Below are 19237 nucleotides of genomic sequence, written 5' to 3'. Positions count from 1 at the left end.
ATGTTTTAATGAATAGATAAAATAATAAGATAGCTTTAAGCAAATCAGTATCACTTTCCTATTTGTTCCCAGAAGTCTTTTCCCCCTGCAGGCAGGTGCTGGCATTTCCAGGGAAGAAGGATGGCTTTTAAATATTGTGTTTATAAGACTGTAGAATGAGGCACATATTCTCTAACCCAGGAGATAACTGTTCTACTTAATGAAGGAGATACAGGCAGAGAAACATACACAGCATGTACACACATCCAGAAGAACTCACCAACACATTGTGAAACTAGTAGGATGCCAATGAAATCAGACAGGTGGCCATCAAAGGAATTTTTGTGGTTGTAGCTCCTCACCTATGGATTCCCCTCCCTAAGAAATCTTTCCTGGCACAAGATGTGATGTCTTTCTGACACTTGGTAAAAATATTCTTATTTGCACATTCTACTATTTCATGTGATCTTGTTTCAATGACAGCTTTATCAGCGTTGCTGAATTTTATGGCTATAGTGATTCTCATTGGCAGTGTTATGTTTTAAATGGGTCTTTCAATATACATTATTGCATTGTCATTTTTTCTGAATATTGACCTTGGAACCATTACCTAAAGGGCAGTGTGTAAAAGAAATAAATGCTTGTTTCCTACAAAATTTATTAAGGATGCTAAATAGCCAGGTGATCTTGCCTTCTGGTTTCTCCTTTCAGAAGTTACAAAATCATTTCTAAGCATCCTCTCATGAACTTGATCTAGGACTGTGTAACATCTGAAAATATTTATCTGGAACACCTATGCAAGTGCAAAAGAGAAGCTGTTGTAGATCCCACATTGTCTGAATATATTATTCAGTAAAAGCAAGCCATGCAAGTTTCAGTCTGCCAATAGAAGGAGCAAGGGTTGATTTATTATTATTATTATTATTATTATTATTATTATTATTATTATTTTGCACTGCCTCTCCCAAAATGCTCTGCACATCATGGCCAGTAGCAGGGAAATTCTTGGAGTTGCAGTCCAAAAAGATAACCTTTCCAGCATTTGTAATGGAGCAACTTCTCCTGTTAAGGAAGACTTTCTTACCATACATGACGAATGGGCATTGATGTATGTTTCATGGCTACAAGTGCTCCACCCCAGTCAAGGAACCACACACTGTATTCTTCTTCAAAGATCTGTAGATATGAAAGACACAACATGAACTATACCGTTCTTCAAAGATTCATGAGATATGTAGTAACAGTTAGCAGAAAACCCATGTTTCTTGAATTTGCCAGCTCTTCAGGACTTACCTGTCTCCAAGAATTTCCACCATCAGAAGAAATAAACATGCCAATTTCAGTATATGATAATTCTGGACCCACATTGCCTGAAATACAAGCAGATATAAAATAAACTCCTGTACAGTTCAAGAGGGATCATATTTTTAACTATGCAAAGTCAATTCCTGAAAGCAACACACTAAGTAGTCCAGTGTGGAGAAAACTGAAACCCACTATGGGGCTGATGAAAAGACTGAATGAAGAAATCCTTCAAACATGTGTAATTAATGACTAAAAGACATGTGTGTACACATCTGTGTTTATACTGTGGTTTATGTGCACTATACCGATATATTATACAAATATTAAAAAGGGCACAGGTTCCTACAAAAAGAAACAAGTGAATATTTTCCATCCATTTAATTAGGGTTATTTTCTTTTGGGGCTTGTTAGTATTTAATTATTAGAATAACATACAAAGTCATAAATATAGTGCACATAAACAAAACTTTAAATTTGATAATGCTTAAAAAAAAAGAACAACTAACCTGGTACTTGAGCCAACTAATTTATATTTATGGTATGTGAGCAGTGCTCAAGTAATTGAAATAGTTGGATGCTGTGAAGTTAATTATTCCCTATTTCCCATTTTATATTTTTACACAAGTTCAGAAAGTGAGAACAAGCAACACAAACAGCACCAATAAAATCTCCTCCAACTCATTTGAAACACAGATTATTAAGTCCCTTTAGGACACATTCAATTTATACCATGTTTCCCAGGTCTTAGAGGCACTCCTTTAACAAAATTGAGGCCTATACGTACATAAAAAGGCTTTAATTTTACACAGAGTAAGGCTGGGGTGCCATCAAATGACAGCTGATAATTAGTTATTCATTATTTTAATTTATCATTATTGTATTTTTTTGATTGCCAGGGAGATGGAGACATGCTTATGAAACTTGCTGCTTCATTGTCAAAGTAATTTACCAAAGTAACTTTTCGTACTACTTAACCTGACGTGGATGAATCATAGAACATACAAAATCTCATGTTCTTGTAGACTTAAATCTGTTCCCTCTGCTTAATCTAAGCAAGGCTGGCTGGATTTAGGAAACAATGCTGCTAAAAACTATGCTGTAGTTCACAGGCTTTGGAGAACTTGTTAAGTGCTAGAAAGTTGTCAATTAACCATAGGGAATTGTACCAGATGCCTGTGGGGTTATGGGGTCCAAGAAATATGTAGGCAGAGTGATAAGCTAGTCTTGCGAGACTAAAAGGCCTATTGTGTATTGTTTAGTTTAGGGTATGCACATTTATACCATGTGACTTTTGCTGCTCTATAAAACTTAAGCCTTGTTTCCAATAAACTTGTTCTGTGGTCAAGCTGTTGGAGGGACATGAGGTGAAAGCCCTTTGATCAAAGTCATCTGCCTGAATCTGTGTGAATATGTTAATCTCTTTCAGACTGTTTAGGATTTCTTCCTGAAGCTCTGTGCTCTTGCATAGGAAGTGTGGCAAAACAGGTTTTTCCATTCTTGCCATCAAACATATGCTGAGAATTTGCAGCTGTCCCAAATGTAATAGCAATACTGGCACTCTGGTTTACAGTTCCTTCCCTCACCTACTGCATTGCATACCTCAAATTTGGTGTTAAAATTCCACAAATATATACATCTTCCCTGAAAGTACCTAGAAGGTGCACCCCACTAAGCACAGCTGCTCCCATGCAAGGCCCATAAACTCATTGCACAATCTCAAAACTATTATGACTCTAAAGAAGAGATGCTACACCTCTCCTGGGTCCTTGATTTTGTTAGCTGATGTTGGTGAATCTGGCATGAACATTTAGTGCTAACATCAAAGTACCCTTTTTTCTTTTTTGAAGCTGTATCAACATTTTATATTTGGAGGCTAATCTTGTTTTAGCACCACTGGATATAGCTGTAAGACCTGCTGGAACATGGCAGGAAACAACATTATGTGAATCCTCAGGTGGCACTGATTATGCCCACAGCTTTTCAGGGTAAAACTTTAAAGGCTAAAAGGCCAATTTCGTCTTGTTGGCTGTTACTGAGTCATTTGTCATAAAGTTTGCCAAGAAAAAAAGGAAGCTAAAAGTGGGCTTTATAGAATGCACACCTGTTTGCCCATAGGTGAACAGTAATCCACTTTGTTCCATAACTTCCAAAAGGCCTTCATAAGGCAGTTTTATCAAGTTTTTTTAGATTGTAAGTCTGAGGACAGGGAACTATTCTTTTGTTGATATTTCACTTGTAACAGTGATGGCACTATATAAATAAATGGTGGTGATGATGATGATGATGATGACGACGACAACAAGAACAACAAGAGGACACACCTGATTTTAAAGCTCTAGATGAAGCAGTGACTTAGAAAAGAAATAACTGATGCCATGTCTATAGTATCCAAACTCATATACCTTACAGGGAATTCTATTTCTGAAGCGGATATTTATTTCATTCTATAAAATTAGCTTGTTATGTTATATTATGCTTTAAAAAAAATAACAGGAAAGGAAAGATTAATCCCAAACTTCTGTAGCTCCAAGAGGAGCAAAATAAATACACACTAATGAAAATGTTAATTGAGTTCCTGACATTTAATGTTTGAAAATGAAAAATTAAAGTCCAGATGCAATTTGACACATTCCTACCAGTGTGTAAAGAATACAGCTTGCCAACTTCTAATGGTGTTTATGTTGCTGAAAATAAAACCTGAGGCTGAAGGAGTTGTAATTCATACAAAGCAGTAATGAGAGGTTGCCCTGATGTATAGGAATTACTATACTGTGTAAGATGGCATCCATAAGCAGCCTCAGTGATTGTAGGTATGCAATAAGAATATAGGAACCAGCTTTCAGCTATTTGATGATGTCTGTGGTTTCAAGCAAGATCTTTTATTGCTCTACCTGTAAATGTCTGGGACAGCACATGGGACATTATGCACACAAAGCAAGTATTCTCCCCAGTGGCAATGGGAGAATTTGGTGTCTGTAGGGGTAGTAATTCCATTTCAGGTTTCAATCAGAACTTTAACATAACTAGCCAATATCCTCAACCCTACTCTCTACATAGTTTCAGCACCTTCTATAACTCCACTAAAGTTTGGACTAAAGACTAGCTCTGATGCACTACCCTATGGGCATCAAAACCACCCACTGCACTGGTTGTGCCATTGAGTTATAGCCCATCCTGCTTGGGTCTCATTTTTTCTGTAGCTACAGTTTTTTGATTGAACAATGTAGTTTCAGCATATACAAATAAACCCAAAGGAGTTGTGGGATCTTGATGTATTTGGGAGTTATCTGTAGTCTATAAGGCCATTCATTATGTATGCAAAATCCAAGTCTGGTCATTGCCAGCCCAAGACATAACATTTATTTATTTATTTTAATAACAACAACAACAACAACAACAACAATAAATTATTTGTATCCCGCCCCTCTGAGAACAATCAGGGCAGCTAACAAGTTAAAAATACAAAACATATCAAATCCCTAGTACCCCCCCCCGTCTTTCTCCCAAAAAGGGACCCAAGGCAGCTCACAATATAAAAACACATTCAAAAACATTTTAAAAACAATTAAAATAGCCTAATTAAACAGTAAAAAGTTAAAAAAATAAATGTACAAAATTTAAAACATACAAAGGTTAAAAATAATTTAAACCATCACCATCACTGCAATAAAAACATGTCCAGATTCCAAGGCTCATCTTTCAAGGCTTTAAGAATATTAACAGTAAGATACCCCTTTCTTTAGACTGGCTTCCTCCATTCTACCCTGGTACAAAAGACCATTTCCAACTCTTCACAGCACCCACAAAGGCTCTGCATAACAAACTATGTCATACAATTGGTGGGAGGGGCAAGGAGAAACATTCATTCTTGCAGGCAAGCTCATGAAGTATGGCCTAGACAGTACTACTGTGAGATAGTTGTGAGTTTGTTGACATACCAAACCCAGAGAATGCTCACCAGTACATGTGAAAAAGATTGAGGAGTCTTAGTAGACCACAAGGTGAACATGAGTCAACAGTCTGATCAGGCAGCTAAAAAAGACAATGTGATTCTAGGCTGCATCAATAGGAGTAAAGTGTCTGGATCGAGAGAGGTAATGGTGCCACTCAATGCTGCTTTGGTCAGACCTCAGCTGGAATACTGTGCCCAAGCCTTATGAGGAACAACTTAGGGAGTCATATACAGATATTTTTAAATGTGTGGAGGCATGTCATGTAAAAGACGGAACAAACAACACAAGTCAGTGGATTCAAAATCAAAGGAGGGATTCCACATAAACATTAAGAATTACATTTTTTAAAAAAAAAATAAGAGCTCTTTGACAGTGGAATAGATCATCTCAGAGGGCAGTGGGCTCTCAATCTCTGACAATCTTTAAATAGAGGTTAGACGTGTATGCTTCAAGAGTGTGTATTACTGCATGGCATTTCCAGACTAGATAGCTGCTGTTGTGCTTTCTGACTGAAATTCAATGATTCAGTGATATTTGATTTCTAACTTCTGGAAACAGACAATCCTGTTTCCAGTTGTTATAAATAAAATATGAAAATATTCTATTATATTTTAGATGATGGAATCTCTCATCATCTCATTATGGGATGGGAAAAGTGTAGCCCTAAATCTATATGCAGCCCCCAAGTGTGTGTTTTACAGCCCCCATCCATTCAAACTGTCCAAATAGTCCTTTTTGTGACCCCATCAAAGTGAATTGCCTTCATTAAAAATCTCCAAGAGTGGCTATTCACTATCTAAATAACATCAAAATAACTATTTTCAGGTATTACTGGGCACTTGCATTTCCCCCCCCCCCCCATTCTTTGGCATGTTTGGCAATGCATGTAACTGCTAAATGACCAGCGGATCAGAAAACTGGCCTCCTGATCTATCAGTTACCCACGGTGGTGCAACAATACAAACCTGCCTTTCTTCTTTACCTATCTTACAATCCCAGTCACTGTCAAATAATTTAGTACTGTGGTCAGTATTATACAAATAGCCTAAAATTTTGTCACCTATGTATTTTATTTGTTGAGAAGAATTTATTCCAGAGAAATTCTGAGCCTTCTCGGGGTCACAGTTCTTTCCAAGACAGACAGAAGATCTAGGTTTTCTCCAGAGTAGATAGCAAACCAAGGTGGAAATGTGGGTTCTACACATATTCTGCTCAATCCTATAAAAACTGTCAAGCTTGCTCAGAACTATCAATTCTTATTGGGAATTGGCATGCCCACCTCTGTCTGTGGCAGCCAAGGTTTTTTCCCCCCTGAATCTTATCTCCTCTGGTTATGAAGAAAAGAATGAGAGAACTCTTATGTGAAAGGAAGGCAGTTTCAATGATCCAGAAAGGGTTCTAGATGAGACCAAATTGGTCCCTTTTTCCAGGCAGGAGAGGCAATGTATTTTTTGGTTATGCCAGATGGCATAGGGTTTGAACTGAAAACCTTGAAAATCAACCACAGGCATGTTTCTCTACTCCATTGTTACTGTTACTAGAAGGATGGGGGAACTACTAATAACTTCAGCTAGTACATTCACACACTGCTGATTTAGGAATGCCGTGCAAATTAGACATTCAATGGCACAGACTGAAAGAAAGCTGCCTTAACAACATCCTTCTTTCGGTGCAAGCAATCTGTCCTGAAGCAGACCACCAGATACTGTGCTACCAGACTCCTAGCCTTCAGCCTGTCTGCTTGTCTCGCTGGATAATCCAAGATTCTTGTCTATCCTTGTTTGGGTGACAGATAGTACAGAATTTATGTTTTGCTTTAGGTCACCATTGTAGCAGCTGTAGGAAGTCACAATAAACTTTTGTGATCAAGAATATGCCAACTTCCTGACATAATTACAGAATGCTTTTCATGTTATGCATACAAGCTATCCGCAGTGACAACCATACAACAAGCTTTTTTGTTATATTGGACAGCTCCCACCATGCAAAGCATGGTGGGAGCTGTTCATAAAGCTGCATGAATATGGGCATCCTGATGAGGGAACCTACTGTGAGTAGGCAGCTGCAGATACAAAGGGACTATGATGGTTGTCAGATTAATTAGTAGGGGCTGGGCATTGCTGGCATGTAAGATTATAACAGGCTGTCATTAGAATCCTGTGATCTGCTAAAGACAGGTTTCACCAACAAGCAAAGAGCATCAATGCACTGGGGGTGAAATGTTCTCAAGACTGTTTTTTTTTTTCTGATAGGAAAAACAGTCCATGAATTATGAGTAATGGTTGTTAAGCTACTGTTGGATATGCCTCTTCTAATTCTTTGTCAGCATCTCCATGAAGGTCTAAAGAACAGAAATGGCCCATGAGCTTTATACCCACATTAAAATGTTGCTGCCAGTCACTCTAGGGTAGCCTGAACTGGAATTAAAAATTCCCAGCAGCAAACAACTACATTGGAAAGCTTGAATGAGCTAATGCTTAAGGATAAGGGCACATTATTCCATAGCAACCAACTTTAGATTCAGCAGGGCATAAAATGGCAATGCTTCAAAGGAACTGTGTCACTGTATACCAGCTAGAGATCCAATTGTGACAGTATTTTCTTCCCACATTCTATAATTTCACAGGCATCAAGGAAATAGGATTGATTGCCTCTTATAGCCACCACGACAATCCAGAGAATGGCCAAATTTGCAACAGTCTTTCTAAAACATCCCAGTTCAATATATAGTGTTACTACATGCACGCATATACTTACCTAAGTTGTTTTCAGTGTCTTGTAACTGAGCCTACCCATATATTTCCCAAGATTATACTTCCCTGTGTTAATATGAGGCTGGAAACTAGTAAGTTTTTGAAGGGAGGCAGAGTCATGGGCCAAAAGGCCAAACTGGCAGCAAATAAGTGTGTAGGATTGGGTGAAGGTTTTACTGTGAAGCACAGTAACATGGATCAATGCTGTTTCACAGTCAATTGCCTCCGACATCAGAAACAGCACAGCGATGGCATGCAAAGACATTACACAGGTGAAGCATGGATAGAAAGATGGTGAAGGAAGATAGAAAAATGGCTGGAGACAACTAATGTCTCAAAGTCTTTGAACTAAAACCTTATGACAGCCATTTAAAATCACTGATGTAGGCAAAACCTAGAAATGGGAATGTCACTCTCAAATTTTCAGAGAGAGATTTTAGAAGCTTGATTTTCTGTACTCATTTTGGAGGCACTAAATGGGGGGAAACTACAGAACAGCAGTGAGGTTAGTTTATTTAATCCCACATTTACTGTTTGCATAATAATATCTCCACCTTAATGCTTAGAATGTTATGATTGTATTACACAAATTAAGTTTCCCTTAAGTCTCATTTTAGCAGGAATTTCTGTTTGTCAGTGAGTGGAACCAAATTGTTCTTCCAACTTCAGCTATATTTTACACAGCTGAAAACAATCCTATGTGCTGCCATATTGTATGAGCCAATTATAATGCAATTGCAGCTACAAATATTGTATTAGGATGAACTACTTGAACTACTCACATTACACTTCTTTTTTAATAATTGTTTTTGTTTGTTTTATAACAACAATACAAAACAAACAGTACATAAATAACAAATAGCCTTGGAGGTCTATATGTAAACTTGCATAACAACAGCTATCTTTTGCGGGGTAACAGCATTAATAAAGTCTCTCCACACCACAGTATGCTTAAATTGTATGTATACATAGTTAAATAGAAACATTTCCAAGCACACCTTGTTAACATATTAATGCAAATCACATATGAAACTGACACAATGCTAGCATTGTGATTGCATTTTGGCCTTTAATTTAAGCACACAGATTCCCTATTTACTAGTTTATTTACTTAAAGCATTGGTATGCCATCCTTCATTCATTCAATTCCACAGCAGTCAGGAAATGTATCATAACACATTAACATTAAAATAGAAATGAAAAATGAGGCAGTAGAAATTTGGCATTTCTCAAATTGGAATGCCAAAAAAATTAAATGTTCTAAGCTGGCAAAAATATATATATAAAAATAATGGAAATGCAATTCAGGCACCAACATTATCTCCTTAGAGAGAGCATTCCTTAACTGGGGGAGCCATCAGCACAAAGTCTGTTCCTTATGTTGTTGTGTAGCATAATTTTGATAAACAAGGCACTTGGAGAAAAGATTCAGGGAAAGATCAAAGGCAATCTGTTATGGGAAGAAGTATTCCTTCAGATACTTGGGACTTGAGCCATTTAAAAGCTAATAGACTCTTCTTTTAATGTTGGCATAATGTGAACAAGTCTGGTTGTACCCACTACAATTCTGGCAACCATATTTTTCAGTAGCTGAAGCTTCCAATACTGAAGCTTCGAAAGCAGCACCATGTGCAACACAATAATTCACACTATCTAATCAGGAAACAAGGCTGGGTAAAAGAATATTGCATTGTGAGGCAAAGAAAAAGATGGCCCCATCCCCATTCCATATTTAATAATTGAATGGGATGGATGTTGAATGTCTTTTCAACACTGGCAAGGGTACTGTATTCTGTATTGCAGTTAAAGGTAATGAGCTATGTTAGAAGGTGATTCTAACATATCTATTATATTATATATACGTAACAGTATATGCAGTTATATTGAATAAAGTAAAGTTGTTTTTATGCAGTTTTATACCATTCTTTTTAATCACCCTGTACTACCATACCTTCTACACCAATCCCATGCTGTTCAACAATTCCCCAGTTCTGTTTGAAGACACATGTGTTACATAAAGGCAAATACACTCCTCCCAAAGTGGCAACCCGCTCCTCACTTGGAGTCACTCCCACCAAGGTAACCTACTGGCATTGATCCAACTCATGCACTATCAAAGACCCTAGAAATAAGCTCACAACCTCAACAATCACCACAGACGCCAACAGCAGATGATGCAAGCCATCTTGAAATCATCAGATTTAAGCATGGACAACCCAAGCTCTTAAAAATTGAGCTGAACCTCTGACAGCCTTCATACTACAAAATCTGTCATAGCAGCATCTGGTGAATCATCAGCTAAATTTCTAAAGTGTCTGAGGTCAAGTTCTAACTTTATTTATTTATTTCATTTGTATGCCACCTTTCTCTCAGGAGGGACCCAAGGTGGGTCACAGATAAAAACATTTTAAAAATCTCAATGAAATTCAAAACAATTAAAATAATCTACACACAATATAAAACCATATAAAAATAAACAAAAATTAAAAGCATTAACTAAAACCCACCTGCTCCATAAAAACCACCCTGATATTGAATTATATATCAAATGCCTGCTTAAGTAAAAATGTCTTGGCTTGCTGATGAAAAGCAAGCAGGAAGGGGGCCAGCCTCACATCAAACTGAAGGGCATTCCAGAGGGTGGGAACAGCCACAAAGAAGGCTCTCTCGTGTGTCCTCACCAAGCAAGCCTGCGATCTTATAACCGGTAATATCTATAAAGTATTACTACAAAGCATTTTCAAAACAATTTATCTCTCAGTTCCAGAGGGCAAATTACCCCCAAAGCACTCCTTTTGTGCACTCTGTTTAATTTGTAAGTGAGGATGTGAAACAACTGGAACACTCTATAGAGTCAAGCATCTAGAGTCATGCATTGGGACCTATCATCCAGAAGAGTAAGAAAAGTAAGAAAAAACTATTCAAAAAGAGAGGAATTCTTTACCTGTAGCAACAAGAAGTCCAGGAACTGTTTCTTTGCTTGAGATGCTGCCTGATGTATAAGGGTTTTCAGAGATTTGAAGGTGCAAATGCAAGGAACAGAAGGGCTAAAAGGGATTGAGAAGTAATGGAAATACAAGGTGATACATGAATACTGTATTGATAAAATAATCTCCCCTCTTGGCATCATGGTTCACATTTTCTTCTGTTTCTAGACAGCATGAAATTAGTTGATAAACTAGACCAATCGGCTTGAACAGACAGGCCAAAATGAAGCTGTTTCTGGTCACTTTGGAGGTATGCTGCTTAAATGACACACACATTGTAAGAGGCCAGAAGCTGTGCCAAAGCTGTGCTCCAGTCCTTAGGAGCATCATTTAAACAACATACCTCCAAAGTGACCTGAAGCAGCTTTATTTTGGCCTGTCTGTTCATGCCCCAATGTTACCACCACCACCTTACCATCAATACCAAATTATTCCCCAGCTTTCTTATAACTGTGGAATCCTCTGGAAACTAGATAAACTCAGAGTCTGAGCAGTTTTCAGAACCAGTGCAAGAGTTGTCAACTGGGATGACAGATACAGTTACATATCTAGGGCTTGCAAAATTCCACACAGTACAGTTTCATCCAGTTCCTGTAATTATTGTTGTTATTCTGTTATTTACATGCATATTGATGCTTTTAGATATCTTTATAGTCACGCTGCAACTTCTAAAATTAAAATCTTATAAATATGCAACCCATAATATTGCCCACAAGCTATCTATCTATAGAGCATTTCAAATTTTAAGACAATTCTATAGCCAGCATTCCCATTTCCATAATGATTCCTTGTGACCTGAAAAGTCTGTGGCACAAGATGATAAGTTATTACTTGTCAGAAAAAAGGAGAAATAACTGATGCAAATTAAGGGACTAACTATGCTCCTATGGAGACAACTTATGGATTTCAATTGAACTGCTCTTTCTTTAGAGGATGGAATCCTAAAGGGTCTACCAATTACAGCTTGGAAAATTGTCATCACTGACCAGCAGGCAATGTATGGGGTCTCCTCGCAGATCAGAATCAGGAGCCTGCAGCAAGCGCCAGTCTCTTCCTTTGTTGTAGGTGATGAAAGTCTTAATTTGGTCCTCCACTTTCTTGTTAGCCAGGAATATGCCTTTGATCCCTGCTACCTAGGAAAAATGATGAGAGATGAAAAACCACATCGGGCAACTAGGCAAGCACAAGGCACAGTCAATAGTGCAAACACTCAGTTAAGTAAGCTGAAGATTGCCAGCTGCTAATAAAAAGACAGAAGTTGTTTAAAGCAAAACCATTAACACAGTAGGAACCAAGTGACTCTTCTCTCTTTTCTTTCTTTTATAACCCCACGTCATTTTTGGCACCAAAAGGCACCAAAAGGATTCAAAATGCTAGGGGAAAAATGGTCTTCTATGACAGTAGTTAAAATGAACACAATCCATTACTAGTTTAAGGGACTGTGACTTGTTTGTCTGCCCATGTTGGCCTCTATGATATCAATCCCATATGATGAAAAAGTCCAATCACAAATGCCTGAGCAGTAACATGAAAGCTTTCAACTCATTCAGAAAATCACATGTACAAATTACTTATAATGAGTTAGTGCAGGGACTTCCAGTTAAGATGGCAGGGTAAAAGCTGCAAACCACAGAAACTGGTGGCAAGTGGCACCCTTTGGGGTGAAATTGGCCAAGCAAGACCAAGGAGTAAGTGGCCAGAAAGGTCCCCCCAATAAAGGGAACTCAGATGGGCCCACGGGTTCTCATTTCTGGGCCAAGCTCCTGATTAGAATTTCTTTTTTTTTCCTTTTTAAAAAAATCTCAGATAGAACATAAGATTTTACAAATGAAGATATTTGTAATGCCAGTTTTGCTTTTTGCACAACTTTTGCACATAGGTCTGATAACATCTGGGGGCATCCCGGATCTCGGATCCTGAATTGAATGTGGAAGAAGTAAACTGGCTTATTTCTTCATCTGATAAACTCCTTAGATATGGTAGATCTATGGATTTGTGCAAGGGCAGTACAATATTGGCACTGTTATTTTCTATCCTTTTTCTATTATGATCAACATAAAATTTATCTGTTTGACAGCAGCAACACACTTGTCTGACATTTTCATTGTACTACCTATGAGAAATGAGAATCAAGATCTCTATCCTGGGCTGTCACTATCAGCTTAAAACCCATCAGGATATATGTTGCAATTTCATGCTACTTCACATTTGCTTATATTGATTCTCATTTGTCATTTTACTGCCTGTTCCTCCAGTTTGAACAAATCTTTTTGGTGATCTTTGCAATTAATTTTCATTCTCAATATCTTAAACAATTTAGTATCATCAGTGAATATGGTCATCTCATTATTCACACATTGTATTTATTTATGAATAAATTAAAATGATTTGACACAAATACAAATCCTTCAAGGACCTTATTTTATTCACATTATTTTATTCACATCCATCCATTGTGAGAACTTACTATTTCTTCCTTTTTACTACTTCCTGGATTTGTAAAAACTAGTGATTTGTAACAGCACTGATCTCTTGATCCCATAACTACTAATCTTTCTCTGGAGCTTTATTAAAAATCTTGTGGAAATCCAACTAGACAATGTCTATTAGATCATTCTTGTCCCTGTGTCTGTTGACACTCAAAAAATTCTGTAAGTTTCAAAAGGCAGAACTTGCTTCTGCAGAAAGCATGTTAAGAGGTTTTTTTTAAATCAGAGCTTGTCCTTCAATATGCTTGGTAATTATTTCCTTAATAACATCAGTTCCACGGGCCTAAATACCCTAAAGTCACCAAATCATATCTGTTATAGGAAGCTAATCAGTATCAGCCCTGGTTAGTACTCGAATAGGAGACCACCAATGAATACCAGGTGCTGTAGGCTATATTTCAGAAGAAGGAACTGGCAAAACCATTCCTGAGTATTCCTTGCATTAAAAAATATATATATAATTCCTGGGATCACCATAAGCCAACAGATTACTTGAAGGCACATCAATGCCACAATTTTACTGGGAATGGATATTAAGCTAAGTGGCCTACAGTGTCTTAGATCCCCCATTTCCTTTTAAAGCATTACAAAAAGTCATCTTCACTTATTCTAAGGGATCATCTACACTGTAAAAATACAGTTGGATGGCTTGCCCTCTGTATCAGTAGGCTAGCCATCCATGAACTGGAGCATCTACAGATGTCCCTCCCCATTATCATCAGTGGCAGCAAGTGCACACAGCCCTGCCAACATGGACACATTGGCATCCATTGACAATAATCTAGTTTGACACCACTTTAGACCATGGCTCAGGTCTATGGACTCCTGGGATTTGTAGTTTATTGTAGCATCAGAACTCTGACAGAGAAGGCTACATAGCTTACAAAACTACAAATCCCAACATTCCATAGTATTGAGCTATGGCAATCCAGACAGTGTCAAACTGCATTATTTCTGCAGTCTAGATGTATCCTTTATCACCTACCTTAACTTTAATGGAATGAACCTTCTTACTACATAGCCATGATTTCTGTCCAAAAGGCAGATAGTCATACATGTGTCACTCAGTATAATACACTAGGTAGCTGTCACCCCCTAAGAGGCTTTTGATCTTCATAGCTATATATTTTTGATCATATCACATTTTTCAATTGTTAGCTAGATTGTCTGGAGTATTCCACTATCTGCTAGTAGAAAAAGGTTGCATGCTCCATCACCCTTTCTCTGTTGCTAAAGTTATGTAAGTGCTCAACTTGTATGGGTATTTACACTTCACTTAATGTTTTAACTCTGCATTTGGGGTAGTTTGTCATTGGGGCCTTTTTGCATTCAGGTGAACATACATGTTCCCAAGTGTGTGGTATTGTAACCTCCTGCAATCTTACACAAGATATAAGAAAAATTCCTGGAACTAATTCAGAGAAGCCTTCTTGTGATATGAGATGGCTTAAAACTTACTAGAGCCTAGTTTTTGCTGCTGAAATACTTAACACATAAAGTGAAAGGCCATCTCAGTCCCTGCTTTTAGGATTCTTTTTCCTAAAATCTGCACTAGCTTGATTCGTTGCACTGCACAGAAATATAATTTATACCATAATCACCTTGCTGAATTACTTATCAACTGCCTCTTCTTACTGGCAGAAAAAATGGGAAAGCATCTCAGAAAAAGGTAGAGGAAAAAATGAGTCTAATTTCAAATACAGAGAGTGTTTCTTACAAAGGCATCTGACCCTGCCCAAGCAAAGACAGAGACCTATTTTTGAAATCCACAGGGGAAGTGAGCACAAAATATCCTATCAAAAAACAAATTGCTTCTTAAGAACACAGTAAGAGGACTTTAATCTCATCACCAGAGGAATTCCTCTTTGGCAGCAGAATTCCTCAAACTATTGCTTTTGCCTTTTTCGGCATAATAGCAACTTAACATGCCACATTCAGGTTTTCTTTATTCATAGACATTACTGACTTATGCTTCAGCTGTAATTCCAAACTGTGTTCCCTGTTTAGAAAGGAGGTGGGGTGTAAAAGTATTGACCCAAAATATTGGAAAGCTAGATTAGGCTACAATGCGCACATACACACACACGCTCACAATTTTCTGTAATTCAACAATTAATGAAAAAAATTCTTTTAAAACATAATATAGTCCATTGGGCTGTTCTCAATACTGCATCAATACAAAAACATTACTAAGGATTCTGTATAGTGTACCATGGGGGGGGGGGGGTGACACCATGAGTTACTGAGTTACTGCACCAGGTGACACCAGCCCTAGTGATGCCACTTGCTCCTAGACCACTGAGGAGCCAAACTTTCAAATATTCTCTCTCTCTCTCTCTCTCTCTCTCTCTCTCTCCCTCTCTCTCTCTGCATGCACACATATACTAAATATACTTCTATTCACTTGCATAAACTGTTTGCCTATTGAAAATTAGCAGGACATCTGTCCTACTCACCTTCTGCCCATTCCTGTATTTATTAAAATGCAACAAGCCCTTTAATTATCTGGCAACCCAACTGGCCAGCAATATTTACCCTTTCAAAGGTCACCTCATGGTGACTTTGGATGCATACCTCATAAAGATCAATAATGACATTCCCCTCTAGTCCTCGGTTGCTCTTGACATTCTCTAAGGCTAAGGTGAAGTAGACTCCTCGAGTATCAGAGATGTAGAGGTTGTATGTGTCATTCTGGTTCCATTCCTGAACTGCAGCAAACACCTGATTCTCATCTGTGCTGATAATATGCATGTCCTGTTAAGGAAGATAAAAGGCTTATTACTCTCAGTCTTTATATTTCTTTGCCCTTTGGGACACAAAGCAATTACCATGACTTATGCCACAGCAGGGGAAGGACCATGAGTTATGAGTGATTTTAAACAATTTTCCATTAGCCCAAGCTAATAAATTACCATATTCAGGCTTTCCTTATTTGTATGTGTTTTTAATTTTAAAATGGCTGCAGGGTGGATTATAGGGAAGGACAAAGGATATCCCAGAGTCCTTGAAGGAGTTTTATCCTATCTCATTTTTTATTTATACGTTTGCACATTTTATTATTCCTCCAAGATTCAACACCTCAAAGCCTAAAGGGATTGTTCTGTATCCAGAAGATAAAGAAAATATAACTGTCAAGCTGAGAACACAGAATTTTCAATAAGGAAAACTCAGCCCCAACAATAGGAAAGAGGTAGAAGCTTCCATTTGTCCCATTCCTACATTCAAAATAGCCACTGAATGAAACAAGTAGCACTCATTCCAGAGCAGTATCTGTCTTTCTGGTCTTGGACCTATTTGGATCTTAGAAAATTAGAGCAATGTATCCATCAAACTTACGTTCTAGCACTAGCAGGTTCACCTTCATCATCATGGTAGCTTGTGGTTCAGAGCTTGCTACTGATACTAGTACAGTTGGCCATCCATATCCACAGATTCTTTATCCATGGATTCAACAATCCATGGCTTGATATATACATATATATTCCCAAAAGCAAACCTTGATTTTGCTATTTTATATAAGGGACAGCATTTTACTACACCATTGTATTTAATGGGAAAAGAGAATCCATGGATTTTGTTTTATCCACAGTGGCTCCTAAAACCAAACTCCAGTGGATACCAAGGGCTGACTGTATCTGGTAAAATCCAAATCAGCATATTGGCGGGAGAACACTATCACCTCCATCATTTCAGGAAAGAAGCCGGCTGCCTGCTTGCTTGTTGCTCTCCACCTCCTATGATGGACTACTCCTGCTCCAGATATCTGCACTCCCTGCATGCCCCAGGTACTCAGCCTGTCATCTTTGCAAGGGGGTAAAAGCTGAATGTCTGCTGCAGCATAACCTGCCTGCTGGCAAATAACCTGCCTACCAGCAAGAGAAACTATACTACACAGAGTGCAGGGAAGGGGCAGCAGCCCAGAGAGCAGCCATTACAACACTGATGGGCAGAGAAAAATAGAGTGTAGGGAGACAGTCCTATTCTCATGGCAGAAGGAACAGCCAGAGGGTGTTAGTTACATCCAAGCTTCACTTTAAATAGTTTGGCAACAGGCTTTCTGGCCTGAAAATACTGTTGCTCAACACCATGATTCTGGATGAGCATGCGGACATGGCTCTTATTATGAAGACCTGGCTGGATAAAGCTGAGGGGAGAGTGTTAAATCTCTCCCGGCTTTGTCTACCTGAATTCCCTGTACGGTAGTAGGGGAGGCCTGGCGGGGAGGGAGGCAGAGTGGCAGTGGTCTATGAGGTGGCCTCCCATCTTCAGGGGTTGCTAGATGAGATGGATTATCTTGATTCATTTTTATCTGCTTTCAGGCCTGGTTATGGGATGTAGACAGTTGGTCACCTTGGGGAATTACCTACTCAAGGAACTGGACAGGGGGAGTGTGTCCCTGTTAGTTCTACTACACCTTTCAGCAGCTTTTGATAACATCAGCCATGGCATCTTTCTGGGCCAACCCTCTGGAATGGTGGTGCTTTAATGCAGTAGTTCCTGTCTTTCTTGGATGGGTAAATTCAGAAGGTGGTGCTGGGGGAACTCCTGTTCAATGCCCTGGCCATTGGCCTATCCCTCAGCATTCTGTTTTGTCCCCGATGCTATTTAACATCTACATGAAACTACTGGGAGAGATCATTCAGACCTTTGGGGTGCAGTGTCACCAATATGCTGATGACACTCAACTCTCCATCTGATTCTGAGAAAGCTGTATCAGTACTGAACTAATGAAGGTTGTCACTAATGGACTGGATGAAAGTAAACAAACTGAATTTTAATCCAGACAAAACAGAGGTGATCCTGGTCAGCCAGAAGGCAGATGAGGAATAGGGATTCAGCCTGTGCTGGAGGTGGTTACAGTCCATCTGAAATCTCAGACACACAGTTTGAGTGTTATCCTGGACTCAACTCCAACCCTGGATGCTCAGGTTTCTGCAGTGAAGAGGAGTGCATTTGCACAGCTAAAACTAGTGCACTAGGTGTGCCATTCCTTGAAATGTCAGCTCTGGCTATGGTGACACATGTGTTGATTACATCCCATTTGGATTACTGTCATTTGGACTGTGACCTTGGAGACTAGTGTTTGATTCCCTGCTTGGTCATGAAAGCAGGGAATTGAAAGGGTGCCCTTGGGCACGTCACATGCTCTTAGCCTCAGGAAAGGTAATGGCAAACGTCCTCTGAACAACAAATCTGTGATAAGATCGCCTTAGGATCACCATATGTTAGGAAAAATGTGAAAACATGGGTTTCCATGGCCAAGCCAAGATTCGAATGCTGGTCTCTCAGTGTCCTAGTCCAATGCCCAAACCATTACAATACACTGGCCCTTGAAATTATGTGACTTAATACTGCTTCTGAAACAGAGGGGATATTTTCACAATATGTAATCTCATGAATTACATGTTTTGCAGACATGGGGCAAGTATATGGAGGAACAGAAACATAATAAACAAAGGTATGTTTAAATGAAGGCACAGAGATATAAGAAACAAATCAAATACCCTCTTTTTTTAAATCAAAGTCTTTCTAGCTATCAAGACTACTTGCAAAAGGCACTTTACCTTGGGTAGTGAGTACTTGGGCAATTTTATCTGTGTAAAGGGTTCCCTTTTGTAGGACACATAGTAATTTGCTCTTCCACCATCAGTTACCTATACAAATACCAAAGAAAGATGCAGTGAATGTATGTTTAATCACATAACATTCTATTACTTTCTGGAAATTCTAAAAGAATAATTGATGATCCTGTTTGAAAGAAGTCAACCAAA

General features: G+C 38.5%; 1 protein-coding gene across 1 annotated transcript in view; it reads right to left on the bottom strand.

Moving 5' to 3' along the window:
• Positions 1-19237, bottom strand: part of SORCS3 (sortilin related VPS10 domain containing receptor 3) — a 654782-nt gene that overhangs the window by 151947 nt on the left and 483598 nt on the right. The window contains exons 8-13 of the mRNA XM_089508329.1: positions 19031-19120; positions 16041-16220; positions 11964-12110; positions 10935-11037; positions 1273-1349; positions 1064-1155 (exon numbers count right to left, since the gene is read on the bottom strand). Coding sequence (XP_089364455.1) covers positions 1064-1155; positions 1273-1349; positions 10935-11037; positions 11964-12110; positions 16041-16220; positions 19031-19120 — 689 coding nt within the window. The remainder of the gene's footprint in view (positions 1-1063; positions 1156-1272; positions 1350-10934; positions 11038-11963; positions 12111-16040; positions 16221-19030; positions 19121-19237) is intronic.

The sequence above is a fragment of the Sceloporus occidentalis genome, unplaced genomic scaffold (genome assembly GCF_023333645.1).
Source record: "Sceloporus occidentalis isolate IW3139 unplaced genomic scaffold, rSceOcc1.0.p SCAF_2, whole genome shotgun sequence".
Taxonomy (NCBI): Eukaryota; Metazoa; Chordata; class Lepidosauria; order Squamata; family Phrynosomatidae; genus Sceloporus; species Sceloporus occidentalis.
Note: the sequence above shows the minus strand (reverse complement) of the source record. Positions and strands in the feature narration are given on the sequence as shown.